This window comes from Suricata suricatta, chromosome 7 (genome assembly GCF_006229205.1).
Source record: "Suricata suricatta isolate VVHF042 chromosome 7, meerkat_22Aug2017_6uvM2_HiC, whole genome shotgun sequence".
NCBI lineage: Eukaryota > Metazoa > Chordata > Mammalia > Carnivora > Herpestidae > Suricata > Suricata suricatta.
Window position 1 is genome coordinate 10920261 of NC_043706.1, and position 21015 is coordinate 10941275.

The window sequence follows — 21015 nt, forward strand, 5'->3', positions numbered from 1 at the left end:
CTAGCCTCCAGCTTGTAGGCGGTAAATCAAGAGACCTCACCTTCATAATTGCACAAGCAAATTTCTTATAATAAATCTCTCTATCTCTGTCTACACACACACACACACACACACACACACAGGCCTCCTTGCTGTCCTGGAACACCAAACCCAACCCCAGTTTCAGACTGCCACGCTGCTTCCCTCTGCCAAAAACTCTCCTCTGCCAAATATCTGTACAGCTGGTTGCCCAGCTCCTCCGCGTCTCCGCCTAAACAATACTTCTATCGGTGAGACTTCCGGACCATCCAGTGCATAGTAGAAACGCCTCTCCTACAGCACTAGCTATCCCCTCGCCCTGCTCCGTTTCAGCTCAGAGCGTCTATCATCATACCAACGCACATCTGCTCGCCACTATCTGTGCCTCGCACTAAAATCTGAGCTCTCTGAAAACCAGGCCTTGATCGATGATTAGCGACCGTATCTCAACCATCAGGATGATCCACCACACAATGAATATTTTTGTGACTGTTGACTGAACGAAGCCCAAGCAACCAGATTTGAGACCCAGTCTCTCAGACATGCGACCACTGTGGCACCCAGGAAGAGGAGCCACAGCAGTCGCTCAGCCCTAAGAGTGTGGCTTCCTCTTGTGCCGTTCCCTCTTCCTGCATCTCACACTCGCCTGGAGGGAGTGAGCGGTGAGCACTGGGCGTGGATGAGATCATGGGCCCCGACAGCCAACTCCTTCCTGAGTCAGCTGGACTCTGTTTCTCACGCTCCTACAATTTGCTCCTTTTCTCAGATGCTATGTGGCCTGAAGCAGCTCACGCCTCAGTAGGAAAACAGAGTATCAGAATTTGCATTTCAAATCAGCGACTTGACTGATGCAAAGTCCTATTCCTCCGAGCTCTTTCAAGTTTCAGCAGGGAGAAGACTGAAGTCATTTACAAATTAACAAGGACAGATGAAGTCACTGCAAACCCGACAAAGATAAATTCACTTTGCCCTGACTTAAAGTGGAGGGAGAGCCTAAGACAAACTTGCAAACCAGAATGTTTTAGTATCAGAAGCCAACAGAATCAGAGAGGTCTTTGAACTGGCAGAATTTACTTCTGTGCATTTAACAGAACAGCAGGATGGGAAGGCAGGGAAAGGGAGAAAATGTGAGCGCTTCAGGAAAGGCAGCAGGTCACCACCAGAGGAGGGGACAAAAAATGTTTGTCACGTTGCTGGCATACGATGCCTCATTAACTTCCTGTGGTTCCATAAAGTTCTCAATAAAAAATACTTAAAATGATACTAGGCTATACATATCAAGCCAATGAGTTATTCTATTACTATATCCTTATTGGGGGGAAGCAGCTTTTAAATAAATGGTAGGCTGAGACACTCTGACATCTAATCTCTTACGTCCGTCAGAAACGTGCACATCTATTCACTGTTACGGGGTTTTTTGAAGGCTTTGATTATTTTAATTTTAATTCCAGTAGAGTTAACAGACAGTATTATATTAGTTTCAGGTGTACAATATTCAGGGGTCCACACACGACTGGGCGCTCGGCACGGTAAGGCCGCTTCACGTACCTCACCCATCCCCCACGGTGACCACCAGTTTGTTCTCCGTAGTTAAGAGCCTGGGGGGTTTTGGTTTTTGTTTTGTCTTTTTTTTTCTTTGTTCGTTTGTTTTGTTTCTTAAATTTCACATATGAGCGAAATCATGTGGTATTTGTCTTTCTCTGACTGACGTATTTTGCTTCGCATTATACTCTCTAGATCCATCCATGTTTTTGCAAATGGCAGGATTTCATTCTGAATAATATACCTCATGTATATATACGTCGTGTTTATCCATTCTTCTATCAAGGGGCAGTTGAACTGCTTCCATAGCTTGGCTATTATAAATAATGCTGCAGTATGGGGCACTTGGGTGGCTCAGTCAGTTGAGCATCTATCTGACTTCGGCTCAGGTCATGATCTCACAGTTTATAGGTTTGAGCCCTGCATCAGGCTCTGTGCTGATAGCTCAGAGCCTGGAGCCTGCTTCACATTCTGTGTCTCCCTCTCTCTCTGCCCCTCCCCTGCTCACACTCGGTCTCTCTCTTTCCTCAAAAATAAACATTTAAAAAAATTAAAAATAAAAAAATAATGCTGCGATATCATGGGGTGCATATATGCTTTCAAATTAGTGTTTTCATATTCTTTGGGGAGATACCCTCATCTCTTCACATTTAAAGTTTTATTGGTTTTCCTCAAAGTCCTACTTCTCACTCTTCAACATGGAGCCCCAAGCTCTCAGCCAATCTTTGGACAAATCCAACAGAGAATCTCTCTCTCTCTGCTAACCACCAGTCTGTGGGTGTCTCAGAATAGTAGTAGGGTTGAAATCACCTATAAAACCGTCTTCTTATAAAAGGCTAAAGAGGGAGCCAGTCAAGTCTTCAAAGGACTTCCTTTCTCTGAAACATTACTGAAAAGCAGAACAGCTCAGCACACAGATAGAACTTAGGAAAGAAAGGACTAACAGCCCCAACTGAAAAGAGACTCAGCACTGAGCTAGCTACTTGACTCGAGTTCTCACTCGATGCCCCCTACAGTGCTCCAAGATAAGGATGATCATCCCCTCCCTCCCTCCACCCCACCGGTGAGGAAATTAAGGTTCAGAGAAGCCACAGGTCTTGCCTAAGGTTGCACACGTTGATGGCAAAGCCTAAACCTGAATCTGGTCTTCCTACCTCCCAATCTGCACTCACTTTTTAAAAATTAAAAATATTTTTTTAAATACCTATTTATTTTTTAAAGAGAGACAGCGTGTGAGCTCGGGAGGGGCAGAAAGAGAACCAGAGGCAACAAATCCAAAGCCAGTTCCAGGCTCTGAGCTGTTAGCACAAAGTCCAACGTGGGGCTCTAACCCACAAACCATGAGATCATGACCTGAGCCACCCAGGCACCCACAAAAATGGCAACCCTCTTGAAATCCTACCATAGATGTCTGTTAGCATCCAGGCAAGAACCACCGCAGGCTCTCTGCTTCATTTGAAAACTACTAACCCATGTGGGTGCACATGTGTGCACGGGTACACGCGCGCACACACACACACATGCAACAGTGCACGCACACACTGCAAATCTTTCCAAACTGTGAATGTCTCCAAGGCCATATGTGGGCTGTTCTTAAAGGTCACTCAACAGGCCCCAAGGAAAAGAAGGGCTTGGTCTAAAAAGTTTTATATTTCCTCTCACTTTTTTAAACATTGGAAAATCCATTTGGCTCAGAGAAATGAATAGTAAAAGGAGTTCTAACTACTTAGAGCCAACAAAATGTAATGGAAAAAACGCACGAATATGGCTGCACATTATTTTCTTTCTGCTCAGCACATCCTGTCTTTAATCTGAAAGGTAAATAGGCCATGCCCAACATACCGACTCTTTTCAGGTGAAATTATCTAGGTTATAAAAACAAGCAACAACTGTGTCTCCATTATGCTTTAATTCGTGGCTGACAGAAATAGCTTTCAGAATAAATCAGAGAGGCAAAAACTGCTCACAGGGGAGCAAACCCACAAATTTTCCCTCCTCTGATAACAGACTTTTATGAATTTTTTTTCCTCCACTTGAAGTATAACTGGGTGGTGTTATTATATCTGAAAGAGTATGTTGCAAATGCCAGAAAAGGAAAATTTGAATTTTCATGTTTGGGTTATTTTAAATCCACAGGAGAGAGAAGGAGAGAGAGAGAGAGAGAGGTTTTGCATATCATTAGTTAGTAGACTAACATCCTGGAGACAGATATCTAGCCTTCAAGTATAAGAACGAGTAATTTTGCAACACCTCTCTCCATAACCCCACCATACCAGCTTCTTTGGCTCCATAATGCACATAACGGTCTGTGAGTTCAGCCATGCTAATGAAAGCTATGCCCATCTGTGTCCTATATTTTTACCCTTCCTTGCTTTACGCCACACTTTCTTCTGTATATTAAATCTGAGTAAATAGTCTCAGAGAAACCATCATCAGAAATAGAACACATAAGGTTCCTTTAACAAGAAATAACCTATATGCTGATGGATTATTTGAAGCTACATCCATCCCACTCCTTTCTCTGGAGGTCATTTAAATCAAGAATTACCTACAGGGAACAAACTGAAGCAGTGTTCTCCAGAGCCGAAGTTGTGGGGGAAGTTCATGGGTATTCTCCTAAAAAGGTGGCGTGGTCAAATGGAAATGCTTCCTCAGAAGAAGTTAAACATGGCCCCCTTGCTTTTCAAGATTTCACAGAGCCTGTAGGATGTATTAGGATCCTTCCAAGAGAGGAATGGAGAACGTACCAGTTCCAAAGCCAATCTGACCATGAGACAGTTTAGTCAAGGATCACCTCTGTTTCCGAGCTGGATGGAAGTCCACAGAACACACGTGGGTTGGGGCGCCTATTGGAAGGCCCGATCTCCCTAAAGATAGGGAGTGAGCTGGCTCATATCCAATGGTCAGGACAGACACCCCACATCTATCCACATTGCTCTCCCAGAGCACGCTGATCTTGGGAACAGAAAGAATTTAAGCTCACAGCAATGTGGTCGGGATAGTTCTTAAGGAAAACAGGACGAAGACAGAATGTATAAAAAACTTTATTAAATTATGAAAGTATAACAGTATAGTACTGTATCCAGCAGGCGGTCTATTCTGTTTGGACACCCTCATAATGAGGAAGGGAAGGAGAACAATCTTAGCAAAACCATCTTAAAGGAACAGTACGCACAAGAAGTCTTTCCCAGCCAATACTTTGAACACGTCATCCAATTATATTTAAAGCTGGGAATTATTAGTATGTGGCCAATTAAAATATGTCACATATTTCTTTTCAGCCTTGAAAACACAAACACATTTGATATCTTTACTATCAATATTGCACATCTGGGGCCCCTGGGTGGCTCCGTTGGTTAAGCCTTCAACTTCGGCTCAGGTCAGATCTCACCTTCCTGGGTTTGATCCCCACGTCAGGCTCTGTGCTGACAGCTCAGAGCCTGGAGCCTGCTTCCGGTTCTGTGTCTCCCTCTCTCTCTGCCCTTCCCCCTCTCATGCTCTGTCTCTCTCTGTATCAAAAGTAAATAAAACAATTTTTAAAATATTGAACATCTAATATTGGTGTGCAAATTAGGATGTGGGGGGATTCGACACATTTTTTAATAGCTTTTTAAAAGTTCCAGTGTTGGAGGGATATCAAAACTACCGAGCCACCGGACTTTCCGGTTTGGAGTACTCCCCGACAATGAGGAAGTATGATCATAGATGACAGAAAACCCTCATTGTCCTCATTCCTACCCTCAAATCGCCGAAGGAGAACCAAGAAGCCATTGTGTGGCTTTTAACTGGGAACTAAGATCTCGCGTACCCACACTTGTGACAGCGTCCGCTCCTTGTCCATACGAGGTGCTGCCTCCGCGTGTGGGCCTCTACCCAGCACCCGCAAACAAACATGAATCCCGAACTGTTAGGTCTCACAGCAAAACCCCAACTCCAGATCCTGCTTTTCAAATATCAGTAACCCCCAGGCAAAAATTTCCATCCTGCCTTTAACCAAACACTGCTTTTGATGCCTCTGTTTCCAGGGTGAGTAAGGGTCCAAAACGTACGTGAGAAAGTCAGAAAGAATCCTTTACTGAGGCACAGCACTCGGCAGCAAACAAGACCCAAGGAAACGGAAGCTGCCCCTCAGTGACAAGGTCACTTCCTGAAGCAACACACACTGAGGACATGAGGAAGAAGCAAACACAGCCGCCAAGGAGCGAGGCGTCCTCCTGACAGCCTACGGCACCTGCAACACCGCCGACCTGCACCCCACCTTCCTCGCCCTGCTCTGCCTTCTCTCTAAGCCCTCTTACCCCATCCTGTGTAACTCACCCATTCCTCAGGTTTGCTCTGCAACTGCCTTTGATAGAATATAAGCTCCTCAGAGCAAGGATCTCTGCTGGTCTTGTTTCTCAAATTGATGAATCCCAGTGCCTGGCACAGGTCCTGGGGCACAGGTAGTGCTGGATAAGCAGTACTACTTGTCATTTTTGGACCCCAGAATTCAAAACTTAAGGAAAGGACGATAGTCACTTGTCACTTTCCTTTTTTTTTTTTTCATTTTTTAATTGAGAGAGAGAAAGAGAGCATGAGTAGGGAGAGGGATGGAGGGAGGGAGGGAGATGGGGAGAGAGACAGCAGAAAGAGAGTGACAGAGAGAGTGACAGAAGAGAGTGGGAGTGAGAGAGAATGAGAATCCTAAGCAGGCTCCCTACTCAGCACAGAGCCTGACACAGGGCTCGATGCCATCACTCTGGGATCATGGCCTGAGCCAAAATCAAGAGTCATATGCTCAACTGACTGAGCCATCTAGGCATCCCTAGTCACTTTCCTTTTTACCTAAAAATCATTCCCAGGCTTCTCCCTACCCTAATCCTCAACCAAAAACAGTTTTCTAATCAGTATAAACAAGCTGGAGAACATGGCATGTTGATCAAATTAACTAATAAGAGATAGAGCAAAATTTATTTCACCTTAACCTGTTAATCTCTTTTAAGGAGTATGCTTAGTAATTGTACCTCTTTATAATGATTCTACTGCCTTAAGGATTCTTTTGTGCTTTGATTCCCTTGATTTAAGCACTGGTCGCTGTACCTGAACTTTTCAATTTCCTTCTCAAATCAGGGCACAAAACCTGCATTCAGCTAGTAATTATTACACTTTTCGTCTAATAAACAGTAACAGTCTGACCAGACAAGGCCCTGCCAGAGCACAGATAAATGGTAAATACTGCAACTTGGGCATCAGGCCTCTGCCATGCTCAGATGCCAATATACCTCCTTCAGGACTCTGAATTCATCCTCGGGTTAAAAGAGTAGTTGACTCAAACACATGCAGGAGAGAGGCAGGGAATACAAACAGAGGAAAGATCATCTATTTCTGGGCCTGGAGTAACTAGATCTTACTGCTTTTTCATTTTTTCATGAAATTTCCCAACTGGGGATCCAAATAAAAATGTGTTGAGCCCAGAGGTGGGCCCATGGGCATCAATTTGCAACTCCTGTGTAAGGCCTCAGCTCAGTGATCACCGCCACCAGGATGCCCCCTTCCAGGCCCAAGCGGGTGAGACATCCCGTTGGTATGCTACATCTAGCTACCCCTGACTTTGCCAAGCTTGGACAGTCCCTTCAATGCGTCCATCTTCCCTATGGGAAGCATCTCTTTCACTGCTGTGTCCTCGGCACACAGTGGGAGCTCAAAAGAGATCTGAATAAATGAAAATTTGAGTAAGACCCCTGGGTTCACACTTCCGGTAGCCAGAATTCAACAGTCCGTTTCCTATCTTCACACCTTAATCAACCAGCGTTCAGGGAAGTGCACGATCAAGGTCATAGACTTTACTACCAAGTGTCAGACTACAAGAGGGAAGCTCACCCCTGCAGATCTATTACACACTCTTTATCATGATGCGTAAGTACCATCCAGCATGTTGTGAAAAAAGAAAAGAAGGAGATAATCACAAAGTCAAAGACTTATGTATCATGCACTTTGTGGGAAATTATATGAAATTATATGAATTATATAAAAGATAATTATATGAAAGATAATTCAGTTAATTGTTACCCGATCTCTCCATCATTCAATGCCTGATGAGCTCCTTAGAGATGGGCGTTAACGAAGACATGTTAACAATATTTCTATTTTGTTTCTTTCCTAGCGCTTTAAGAAGAGAGTCTGCTTATTCATCCAATAACTAAACCGCATATGTACATTATACTTTGCCTAAAAAATGATAAATATCAGACTTACTATTCCAGACACTACTTGGAAACAGATCCAAACGTGGAACTGCTCTCCAAAACAGAAGCCTGTTGTAGCAAACCCTGGCTTCTCAGAAAGCCACAGAAATCTATGCTGTGCTGTGCTAGCCCTCCCCTGGGTATTTCCTCACGCCTGTGAAGAAGGCTTCAAGGAAAACTTACATCTGTGCAGAAGACGCAGTGGCATTCCTGGAGTGTGGTCATCTTGTCCAGGGACTGGTCACACAGGCAGAGTTTGCAAGTGACGAGGGGGGAGGGAGCCAGGTCTCCCGGCGTCGGATTTTCAGCGGTCATGGTGAGATAGTGGAACCTACCAGCTGAGCCCATCAGCCTGTCCTCAGCTGTCTTCAGTCTCTTCAACCCCTATGGGAAGGTCCAAAGCAGAAAACATTATATTCATTAATACAGCTGTGGTTTAGCCAACACATTCGGGCACCAACAGAGCAAACCTTCACCTTCCGTGATCTCTAGGCACACAACCAAGTCATCTCTGAGAGCCACGGGCTACAGAGCCTGCCTCCTTGGCAAGCTGCTCCTGAGGTCCTGAAATTGAAGGGGACCTCACCATCCTGACTCATACCACATAAATTACGGGAACGAAAAGACCACAAGGAACAAACACACCATTTAGGAGTTGCATTCTACAGTCCAACAGGTTAAAAAAAAGATACTTGGAAATAGGATGTCACTCAAAACATTACACAAAGAATTCCCATAAGACTCAACAATTCTGCTTCTCTGTGTACACCCTAAAGAATTGAAACCAGGATGGAACCAGATACTTGAACACGGATGTTCACAGCACATTTATTCACAATCGGCCAAAAGGGGGAAACACTAAATGCCCATCAAGAGATGAATGGATAAACAAAATGTGATATGAACATTCAATGGAATATTATTCAGCTTTAAAAAAGGGAATGAGATTCTGACACACGCTATAATACGAAAGAACCTTAAAGACATTAGGCTAAGTGAAATAACCCCGACAGCAAAGGGCAAACACCGTACGATCCCATCAATATGTGTCTAGAGCAGTCAAGTTCAGAGAGACAGAAAAGTAGAAAGGTGAGGCTGGGAGAGGGGGAATGGTGAGTTACCACGTAATGGGTACACAGTTTCTGTTTGGAATGATGGCAAAGTTCTGGAAATGGAGAGTGTGACGGTTACACAAAGCTGTAAGTCTGTTTCATGCCACCAAATTACACACTAAAGACGACTGAAATGGTAAGTTTTATGTTCTATAGATTTCTTCAACAGGAGATCAGTGCAGTGTTCTGTCACACATGTCATTATATTCACTCTTTCGCAACCATGATGATTATTTCCTTCACCTTACAGAGATGTTAAATGATCGTAACTTTTTAGCGGCAGTAAAATAATCTGCCCAGGTTCTCAGAGCTGGTATACAGCAGAGGAAATTCAAACCTCCGTCTTCTGAGACCAAGCCCAGCCCTGGTCCTTTACACCTGAGAGTGGACAGTACATGGGGGAATGGAATGAGGAGAAAGAAGTTAGAAGTCGGGGGGCAGATCCATTTGGGTGAGGGCAGAACCATTGGTTTTTCTTTTTGTTTTTAATGTTTGTTTTTAAGAGAGCATGAGTGGGGTCGGGGTCCAGAGAGAGAGAGGGAGACACAGGATTGGAAGCAGGCTCCAGGCTCTGAGTTGTCACCACAGAGTCTGACGTGGGGCTTGAACTCACGAACTGGGAGATCATGACTTGAGCCGAAGGTGGATGCCTAACCGACTGAGCCACCCAGGTGCCCCCAGAGACCTCGGTTTTTCTGTTTGCTCATTCCATTGAAAACATGGGAAACAAATGTTCTAGTCACCTAATGTCTACTGGGAAAGATCTCAAGGGGATTATCATTCTCCAGGGCAGGAGTAGGAATAACCGTCAGTTGGATGGAAGGAGACACATGGTCGGGCCCGGCCGAAGATGCCGGGAATCCCAAGGCCATGCCGATGAACTGCTGCTCTGCATCTCCCAGGTCTTAGGCAGTGAACTTGAACCACGCGGCCCCAAATTCTTTTCTGTCCCCAATTTCCTGTGTAATTGATCTCAAGTGAGACAAAGAGACAAACAGCTCATGACCACAACTACTGTAAGATCACCTAAACTGTGCAGAATAAAGTCTGTCTTCAAACATGGCAAGACTACAGGGAAGGATTTTCCTACCCTGAAAAACAAGAACTAGAGGCGAAACCCTTCCACTTGTTTTATTCAGATTATCGTTAAAAGAGGTAAAAATAATTGTGAAAGGAATCTTCTATAGTTCCTAACACATCAAGAAATTTCATGTTCTAATTAAAGAGAAGCCAAATCCTGAAGTTCTTACTATTTCAAAAGAGTGTGGCCAATCCTAATAAATTTTGCCACAGAAATAACTGTAAATACCCTCTTCCCCTACGAGAACCAGACTTCTGATCCCCATTTTGGAGCAGAAGAAATTCCATGTTTGGCATTTGTTGTGTAGCCCCACAGTGCCTTAGGTCTCAACACAGAGATCCAAAAGTATGACAAGGGAGGGAAAAACAAACTGTATTACATGGAGAGAAAAAAACATCTAGGAGATCTAACTACACTAACTTTCTTCATGTCATACCAGAAAGAATCACCAGTTACTCTTAACTCTAGTAACCTGAAACAGTCAAGGCTTTTTACCTATTCCTGGATGAGTAGTAGACTTGATTAAAAATAAATTTAAATAGGAAGCTAACCAATGACTGGCTTCCATGAGAATATTTCTGGGAAAGGCCCTATAAGGTTTAAGACGTGGTGTTCTTATTTAACTATTAATGAGCTATCATCCAAGAGCCAATCAACCTACATATCAAATTCGGGATTTTGAAGTTAAAGAAAAAAAGTCTCTCTGTAGGGTCAGTCAGGAGCAAAAATGAGTGTTGTTACCTCTGTCCTCTTTCCAGCTGATGCTGAGACATCCATCACCTGTTCAACGCTCCGTGACATCCTAGGTCCACAACACCCATATCACCAATTTCCCCCAACTGCTGTCTTCACATTTCTGTTTTCCCAACATGGTGTATACAACACATTCTGTTGATCTCTGCCCACAGAAAGAGAGCTCTGAAGGCAGACATCAGGAAGAAACGTAGCCAGTACGCTTGCCGTGAGGAGCAGAGAGAAATGCATAGAACTGCTGAACAACCTTAGTGCAGCCCTGAAACTAACAGAACACTGCATTAACTATGCCCAGAATTGAAATGTTAAAGTTTTAAAAAGGTTTTATAGGGCACCTGGGTGGCTCAGTCGGTTAAGCGTCTGACTTCAGCTCAGATCATGATCTCACAGTTCGTGGGTATGAGCCCCACATCGGGCTCTGTGCTGACAGCTAGCTCAGAGCCTGGAGCCTGCTTCTGATTCTGGCTCCCTCTCTCTCTACCGCTCCCCTGCTCACGCTCTCTGTCTCTGTCTCAAAAATAAATAAACATTTTTTTAAATTAAAAAACTTTTTTAGAAAGGAAGAAGGAAGAGGGGAGGAGAAGCTGTGGCGAAGAAGAGGAAATGCAGCCAGTAAATGCCTCCAGAGGGAAGAGGGCACTGACACAGGGCCGAATGTCCCCACACCATGAATGTCAATTACGGGAAGCGCCCGTTTGGAGGAAGCTGCTGTGAACAGGCAAATCCTGCCATTCCGACCCAGCAGGAGATGTAGGAATTCTTATAGTTTCAATCTACATTATTTTTTTAACTTTTAAAATTAAAGAAAAATTCCTTATCTCTACCCCCAGTGTGCCCATGTGGGCTTGAACTCATGACCCCAAGGCCAAGAGTCACAGGCTCTACCGCCTGAGCCAGCCAGGTGCCCCAATACTATTTTTTAGAAAGAGACATAGGATGCACACAAAGTGAAGACATAATTGAATACTCCTTAGGTTGTCTCTTAGAAATGGTCTATTGAGAGGCGCCTGGGTGACTCAGTTGGTTGAGCGTCCAACTGCAGCTTGGGTCATGATCTTGGCATTTGTGAGTTTGAGTCCCGTGTCACCCTCTCTGCTTCAGCACAGCCAGTTTGAGATCCTCCGTCCCCCTCTCTCTGCCCCACCCCCCCCAAATAAATATTTTTAAAAGTTAATCATGAAACAGTCTTATCTCCTGCCTTGCTCCTTACTTTGTGAGTTACAAACCACAATATAGAAATATCTATTACCTCCCAAAGTTTCCTCCTGATTTGTCATGATTTGCATGCGCGTGTATGTGTGGTGAGCGCACTTAACATAAGATACCTCGTCTTAGGGGGGTGCCTGGGTGGCTCAGGCACTTAAGCATCTGAATCTTGGTTTTGGCTCAGGTCACGATCTTAGAGATAGTGGGTTCAAGCCTGCATCTGGCTGTCAGCGCAGAGCCGACCTGAGACTCACTCGCTCACTCTCACGCTCTCGCTCGCTCTCTCCCGTCCCTCCCTCCCTCTCTTTGCCCTTCTCTTGCTGCATTGTCTGTCCCTCTCTAAATAAACTTCAAAAAAAAAAAGAAAAAGGTCTACCCACTTAGCAAATTTTTAAGTATACGACGCAGCACTCTTAGGGACAGGCATTATGCTGTTCCCCGGGCACGTGTTTATCTCATTCAAGTTGGACACATCAAGTATGTACAGCGTCTTGTCCCTCAATCACACCTCAATGAAGCAGTTTAATAAATATACATATACGCAACTTTTTAAACCGTACTTTATCTATAAAAATATTTTGACGATAAAAGCCTTTTCCAAAGCAGAGACCTGTTTTGTTAAAACAACAACAAAAATTCCAAGCATTCCAAACAAGGCCGTACTTGTGACTGAGACGGAGGAAGGAGGTCACATATTTCATCTCTGAGATGTGAACAATCCAAAATGATTCTTCAAAGAGAAGGGATTTATTTCCCTGTGTGCACTAACACCGATTCCCTGAAGTGACGGCCTTCAAACATGTTCAAGGCAATGGAATTTTACAAAAACAGAATCTGGAGTAAACTGCCTCTGTGTAAAGGGGGTGAGGTGGACAGTGCTGGTGGAAGGGGACCGGGAGAGCCAGGCCAAGTCCCTGGGACCCTTCCCTGGGCACCCGCCAGGGACCATCACAGATGCTGAAGGCTTCACCAGGCATAGGCTGAAAACCTGCTTTTTGAGTTTTCACTTGAGCAAAATCAGTAATGAAGGTTTTAAAATGAATGACACAGGGCACCTGGGTGGCTCAGTTGGTGAAGCGCCCGATTTCAGCTCAGCTCACGATCTTGTGGTTCGTGAGTTCGAGCCCTGTGTCAGACTCTGTGCTGACAGTTCAGAGCCTGGAGCCTGCTTCCCATTCTGTGTCTCCCTCTCTCTCTGTCACTCCCTAATTCACTCTTGTGCTCGCTCTCTCTCAAAAATAAACATTAAAAAAATTCTTTTAAGTGAATGACACATGCTGAGTGCTTCATAAAAAGAAAATAATATCAAACCAGAAAATCCTTTCACCCTTGATTCCTTATATACAGAGCTCTTCAAGCAACCATCAGCAGAGTCCTGAAGTTCTCTCCTTTGAGATGTCGAGGTGTCCTAGTGTCTTCACTTACATCTCGTTAGGATTCCCTGGTCTCCCCAACACAGAACCACCGAGAGGAGAAACTCAGCTGCCCACCCAAATCACGAGCAAACGGCATGATGTTTAGGGGGGTGGGGTGTCCAGAGGAAGCTGACCACACATGCACACACACTCACACACATACATGCACACACAGACACGCACGCGCACAGACATGCATGCACACACATGCACATGCACACACATGCACATGCACGCACACACATACATGCATACACGTGCACTTACATGCACACACTTACATGCACACACATACATGCACGCACACATTCGTGAACACAGACATGCACGTCCGCGCACACACATACATGCACACACACGCACATAGATGCACATGCACACACACACACACGCCGGCAGCTCCCAACCCTTCCACAGCACCACGGGTTCCCAGGTACACGGACTGTTCACACCCGCTCCCTTCCAGGTTTCAGGGACTGGCTCGCTGGTAGTTTGTTCTCACTGGCTTGCTCAACCCGTTCCGCCTCATACCTCACGGTTCACCTCAAAGAAGAAAGTGACCTGAATGGTCTCCCCTCCCTCCTGCTTGTTTTAAAACGATAATGAGGATCATTGCTTTTCCCATTATTGCAAACGTGACTAGCCTCTCTTCTCGGGTGTCAGGAACCCAAGGAGAAAAGAATTTTGGCAGAGAAGGCAAGGGGCATGTTGGAGGGGAGAGAAACTGGACAGCTGCCTTTAGGTTTAAACTCTCTGAAGTTGGTGGCATGGGTGTGGGTGGGGTGTGGAGGGCAGACTTCACCCAGATTCTGCAAGTATCACTTGCTGAAATAGAACTAACCACACGACGGGGCGGCGTGCTGGCAGCGCACGATGGAGAGGACTTTGCGTGTTCTGCTGGCGGCCTGGAGACACAATCTGCTCCAAAAGCGCAGAGGCTGGGCGAGCCAACACTCAGGGTATTTTTAACCAATGTCATTTATGCCTGTCTCACTACCCAGAGTCCCGGCAATCTTTCCACAGCACAAGAAGATAATGTAGTCGGAAGGGACAAGGTTTCACCGGGATACTCACTTAGTCATTTAGGATTTTTTGCACCATTCAGCAAAAACCTTAAAATTCAGTTAAATGGATGAAGCAGAATCAGAGAGACCCAGACAAATAGAAAAGAAACACAATGGCTATTACTACTGATAGAAGAGAATGCTAATAGGTGTAAAAAGCCAGATGGTCTGTGCTGTGGTCTGAATTCCAAACGATGCTTTGCAAGTCTAAGATTTACTTAAGAATGAGGGACAGAACACAAGAGGAGACAAGGAATAGTCTCGGAATGTTTCCATGCCCATGTAAGACACTGAGTCACTCCTGCGAGGTAGCTGGAATAAAAGGTATGAATGCATGACTCAGAGAAAGCTAACAAAGAGAAAGGTTTGCGAGCGGGGTAGGTGGTGGGGAAGGCAAGGCTGGAGGGTTGCCTTTATATTACAGAGATCTTCTCAGGAAGCCAATATTCTAAGCAAGTCGAATGAAACACAACCCAAAGAGCCCATCTCTGCCTTGTTAGGAAGCTCTCCCAATGCCAACCAGATTCTGAAAAGAAGTGCTGTGTTGACCTTGGCACTTCTGCCCAATACAGTTATTTAGCTGCTAGTTCACGCTCTTAACAGAAGCTATTAATGACTCAGATGGTACTGACTGAGTCTAGTAAAATGCTGACCATCATCAGCCATTAGTCGTTTGCTGAAGTTCGACCCTAAGTATTGTCTGGAATGAGAGGTAGACCAGCTGGCTGGGAGAGTAGCCAGCCAACAGGTAGTGGTGTTTAGGGAGGTAAGGACTTAGGGCAGACCTCTCGAGTGGCCAGCGCTGTGGTCTACTCTGTGTTTGCATCTCTGACCCACTCTCTGGCCATTGAGGGACTATAGGAACCAGTACAGATCCAGTTATATCAGAAAAACAAGCATTTTATGTCTATTTATTTGTTTTTAATGTTTGTTTATTTTTGAGAAACAGAGTACGAGCAGGGGAGGGGCAGAGAGAAAGGGAGACACAGAATCTGAAGCAGGCTCCAGGCTCTGAGCTGTCAGCACAGAGCCCGGCGTGGGGTCGACCCCACGCACCACAAAATTGTGACCTGAGCTAAAGTCAGATGCTTAACCGACTGAGCCATGCAGGTGCCCCTATTTAATTATTTTTTTAGAAGAATAACATCCAAGGCCATAAACAGATGCCCAGCATCACACAGGGGATACTTTGTCATTATATGCAAAAAATAAAATATATTAGACACTATTGTCTAGTATAAACAAATCCAAGACATGCTTAGTTCTTAGATGTGATGGAGGCAAACATTCACCTCCTCAGGCGGCGTTGTAGTAAAAGGCTGATTGTCTCTGTGCCTCATGCAATAGGAAAGGGGCCTATGTGTTCTGCACCTGCTTCCCAGCCACATTCAGGGGAAACCAGGAAATGAAAAAATACTTCAGTCTCTAATTCCTTAGCTTTAACATCATCCCAACAGTCACCAAGATGTCAGTAAGATTATAAATGTGGAACCCAGAGACTGTAATCTTCTAAAAACGGAACTGATGTGCAAAAACATCCTTAATAACTTGTATGCAGGTGAAAAGGGCAGATACTCCATTAGGAGGAATATCTTCTTTTTTTTTAATGTTATTTGAGAGGGGGAGGGGCAGTGAGAGAGGAAGAGAGAGAGAATCCCAAGCAGGCTCCGTGCTGTCAGTGCAGAGCCTGACCTCGGGCTCCAACACAGGAACTGTGAGACGTGACCTGAGCAGAAATCCAAGAGTCGGAAGCTTAAATGACTGAGGTACCCAGGTGCCTAGGAGGAGCATCTTAATTATTAGCAAATATTATTTTCTAAACAGTCTCTATGCTATTTGAAATTAAGTTATGTATAGTCTGTTACAGCTATTAATAAGATCTAATTTTCTTCCAGTTTTATTGAGGTATAATCGATACATAACATTGTATGAGGTTAAGATGTACAGTGTAATGATTAGACATGGGTGTGTGTACATACACACAGATGTCTACACAAGTTTCAAAAAGATTACAATAAGGTTAGTTAACACATCCATCACCTCATACACTTACAATTTATTATGGGGGGAATAATATCTAATTTTTATGTTTTTCCCACAAAATATGTAGGAGAAATATACGGAAAGATTTATGCAGACAACGGCCAACAGAGCAGATGACGGTGTGACAAACTAACTCTAAATCCTACAGGGCGCGGGCATCTAGGACGGCAAATTTTAACATCTGCAAAATGCTGATCCTTTTTCAAAAAAGTACACTGTTGTTTTTTTTTTCTTGCTGTTTCCATCTTCTCATTACCGCTGCAGGGAAAGGCCCACGAGGAGAAAATCCGTCTTTGGCTTTTCTAACAATTAAAACTTATCAGAGAAGGTCAGGGTGAATAGGAGAATAACAGCTCCGTGATATTTTTGGCACTGTGACTTTACATTCTTCACGGGAGCTCCCAGCCCAACGTCGCCAGAATGCCCTGCCCACCCCGTTGGTTAATCACCGCTTCCCTTGCCTCTCACAATTATTCACGCAGCCCTGCTGAAAAATTTGTCTTCCCTCTGCCTGGCATAACAACAAAGCTCAGAAGCAGGAAGGAACGCCACTTACAGGCAGGTCAGACGATGAGGTAATGAACATATCAAGGAGAGTGTTATTTCAGAAAGTCCCGTAGAGCAAGAGATGGGCTGATTTCGTGGGTCATGCCATTACCAGGAAGCTACAGTTGCTAAGGCACGGACATCTACATCAAAACGTTTGCTCCGAATCAATAAACACATGTATCTGTATTATCCGCTCTGGTGAAAGTCAGAAGTGCCCTATAAGAAATTTTAATTAGAAACGAATTTTAAAACCAGCTTGGAAGAGGACTCCCTCCCATCCCACACTGAGCAAGAGCATGCCTTTGCCAAACACTTTTCTCCAAAACCCAGTAATGCAGGAAACAGAGTCAACCCCACAAAGACCTGAATTCCACATGTTAGGTGCTAGGGATGTAATGGTGATTAAACCCAGTCTCCACGCACAAGGAGTAAACTAGTTGAGGAGGTTGTTAACAGATAGTTTTCTACGGTAATATATAGGACATCTGGTGGGTTTCTGTGACACTTTGGTCACAAGTCCAGTAAAGACACAAATGGGAGATGTCTTGTTCTCCCTTCCGCCAAAGACAAAGAACCAGTGGAGTAAAGGTCTGTGCCTCAAACTCATGACAGCAGAGATGGGAGCCAATGAGACACAGCTTTAAAGAACAGTCTTTAACAGATGCTACAAAAGCCATGTGATCGGCAGTGTCTCCAGCTGTGGAGAAGAGAAGTATTTTTCACTTAGGCCGCTGTGTTCTCCGTTCAAGGAAGGAGGTCTCGTCACAAACCAGAAGTCTCTCATTCTGTATGGCAAACACGTTGGCCAATTTTACTCTCTTTAATGTATAGTCTCCCGGGTCTTAATAACCATTGAAACGTGACGTGCTGGGTTTAGAAATACGCATTGACCCAGCAAAAGCAAATGCCAAAGTGAATAAAAATAGAACATTAGTGCAAGACCTCCCACCTGTACCTAACGGTGAAAAAGCAAGTGAAAATTAAATAACTGAATTAACTTTGGTGCTGTGATGCCTCCTCAAGTTACTTAACGCTCAGATGACATATGGGAAACACGACAAGAAAAAAAGTCAGCATGACAAACACCTAACATACTTCAGTAAAACAACGTAAGTTAATAAGAGCTGCCGCTCTCAGGGGTGCCGGGGTGGCTCAGTTGGTTAAGAGTCTGACTCTTGGTTTCAGCTCTAGGTCACGATGTCACGGTTTGAGAGTCTGAGCGCCATGTTGGGCTCTGCACTAACAGCGTGAGCCTGCTTAGGATCCTCTTTCCCTCTGTGCCCTTCCCCCACTCGTGTGTGCATGTTCTCTCTCTCTCTCTGTCTCAAATAAACAAACAAACAAACAAACATTAATAAAAACAATTGCCACTCTAGACCAAAGCCACTTCTGAGCTAACAGTAATTCCATCAGGACGAAAGCCACACCTTTCCCATCTATCTCTGGCATCTAGCACACACCTCGCAAACACTAAGTAGTTGCTCAATACCACAACTGATAACTTCTTTAAATTCACACGGGAAGGAGAAAATATTAAAGGTCTGGTTCTCACGTGGGTTGACTTCTAGAAGTTTAAAGGCTTACAGACACTGATAATTTGCTATAACTAAGAGCTTCTATAAATGAAGGTGGGCACCCCTGGAAAAACAGTGTCTCAGGGCTCAGGACTAAGGAGTGCAGATACCTACTCCTCAAAGCTCAAAGGGAAAGTATGATTTGTGTGGCATCTGGGCTCCCTTCCCGTATCCAAAATAATCAGTTGCACAAAGTAGGCTTAGTCCCAAAACTGTCTGGACTTTGTTCCTTCCCCAGCATCTGGGTTCAGCATGATTCCTGACCTCTACCGCAAACTGGTGATTTCAAACACGAAGAAGCTCGCTCAACAAGAAAGTCATGTCGTAGGTCAAGGGCTGGGGAAAGACGGAAGCCAGAATTAGCAGAAACACCACAGAGCATGGATTCTGAAGTCCTTACAAACGTTCTAAATCTCTAACATATTCAACCAGCTTCTCAAAACCAAGTTTAAGTATCCTTTCTCAGATTAAAAGTATTCATCTGGTTGAAGAGAAAGATAGTTTTCAGAAAGCTAAATGGTCTTCTTATACAGATAAAATAAGCTGGTTTTTTTCTTTCTCGATAAAGCAGAACTTTTCTCCGCTGTGAAGTTTGGCTCAGAAAACCTAGTTCACAATCTGGGAGACCCAAAAACTAATTATTTAAAAAAAAAAAAAAAGACGTGTCTTACACTGACCTAGTTTGAAAGCCTGGGTGCCTTTGAATTGCCAGTGAACTAAAGCCATTCATGAGAATGGAGCTTTTGAATGTTGAGAGCATTCTGCGGGGCTCAGCGCAAAGACATTTGGCAGAGACGACTATAAATATTTGTAGAACTCTGGGTAAATGGACAGAGCTTGACCACACTCACACCTCACTTCCAGCACAGCAGTGTAAGAGCGAGTTATCTAGGGTGATTGCTTTGGGGGTTTCTGGGGTTATGTTTTCTGTTTGTTTTAAATAAAAAGTCAAGCAGCCTCGTGCTGGTGACTCGCCATCTTTTTTATACTTCACTCTCTATATACACGTTTGCCTTGTATTTATTTACTCATCCAGGCAGTTTCAATTCGTCAGCAGCTACTTTAGAAACAGAAGGCTTTTTCTCTTTCCTATTTCTCCAAGTGCGTGCCCACCACAAGGGAAAAAAAGACCAGTCACAGGTGTGCAAGGGTAAAACAGGAGGGGTGTGAAAACGTGGCCTTGGATGTAATACAATTTCCTAATGTGGCCCGTGGATCTCCTACATCTCTCTGCTTGCCCTCTCCACCTCAAGAAAGTTTCAGATATAGTTAAGGGGCTGCTACTTATGAAACAGACCAGGGTCGGGAAGAGAGGACAGGATCAGGAGAAGGAGGGGGCCAACAGAGCAGTGAGATCTGAAAGGGACCAGGGACCAGGGACCAGGAGGCTCATGTCCCTGCACACTGCAGCAGCCAGATACTTTAATTAGCCAGCAACTCCGTGAAGCCTGGCTGGGTTCCTTTTGCCTCTTACCCACACCCTAAAAGTGAGTCATCTCAAAGTTCATTTATTATCCTTCTGGGCCTAGGACCCCCCCCCCCCAACTGCTGCTTCATAAATGTGAGATACACGTTCTTTAATTGAGACCTTGCATTGTTCAAACAAACATCCAGAAACACCACCTTAGAACACCGATAGTCCTATGGGGACCCGCAGCTAACGTCTAATCAGATACTGCGGCAGAAGGAACCCACGGCAGTGAAAGCATGAAGACAGGGAACGTTTTCCCAGACGGGGAAATGCATTTCCGAGAAATCTGATTGTAAGAAGTGTATGCTTCAGGAGCAGACTTCCAGCGGAATTCCCCAAATCCGTAAGGAAAGCAAAAGGTGCCCAGAGAGGAGAAAGCTCAAGGTCCCTTTTTTCTGCTGGAACAGGAATCCCTTTCATTTTAATCTAAAACTTGAGAACAGCAATATAGGATCCGAGTTTCACTGTCTTACCAGCAACTGGCAAAACAGTCACTACAGCGTATGGCCAAGACCCCAAGACCCCATCTCATTCCCATCTACGCATGTCAACACAGTGCTGCGCGTTTCCACATAACAGAAGGTAAACATCTGAGATGATGCCAACTCCTAGCCTCCCCTTAAGAAAGACGCGGGGAGGTCTGACCTAACCTTGACTTTGCCAATCGATACATTTCGCAGAGGCCGTTTGCTTGGAGACGAAACCACTTTCTCTATTACCTTTCCCCGGGGGCGTCCATTCTGAAAAGTTAACAGGTGTCTAAGGCATTCGGGATGAATCCCATTTCGGAGGCAGAAAAGAAAGCTACAGACTATGTAGTCCCGGTCCTGTCCGCGTCCTCTGTCCCGCTCCGCGCCCGCCCGCGGCCACCCCGGAGCCTGGCGACACCTACCTGGCGGGAGGGCTCGGGCCCCAGGACGCCGCCTGGGCTTCTCGGCAGCGCGGCCCGCGCGCCCCGGGGAG

The 21015-nt window shown here is 44.9% G+C and overlaps 1 protein-coding gene across 2 annotated transcripts in view; it reads right to left on the minus strand.

The window, feature by feature from the left end:
- The window catches only part of RNF144B (ring finger protein 144B), a 79215-nt gene extending 58200 nt beyond the window's left edge, over window positions 1–21015 (minus strand). The window contains exons 1-3 of one of the 2 annotated variants that reach the window (XM_029945241.1): window positions 20945–21015; window positions 17015–17223; window positions 7968–8168 (exon numbers count right to left, since the gene is read on the minus strand). In XM_029945241.1, the coding sequence (XP_029801101.1) occupies window positions 7968–8168; window positions 17015–17044 (231 nt within the window). In that variant the 5' untranslated portion in view covers window positions 17045–17223; window positions 20945–21015. The remainder of the gene's footprint in view (window positions 1–7967; window positions 8169–17014; window positions 17224–20944) is intronic. The other variant, XM_029945242.1, reaches the window with a different exon arrangement.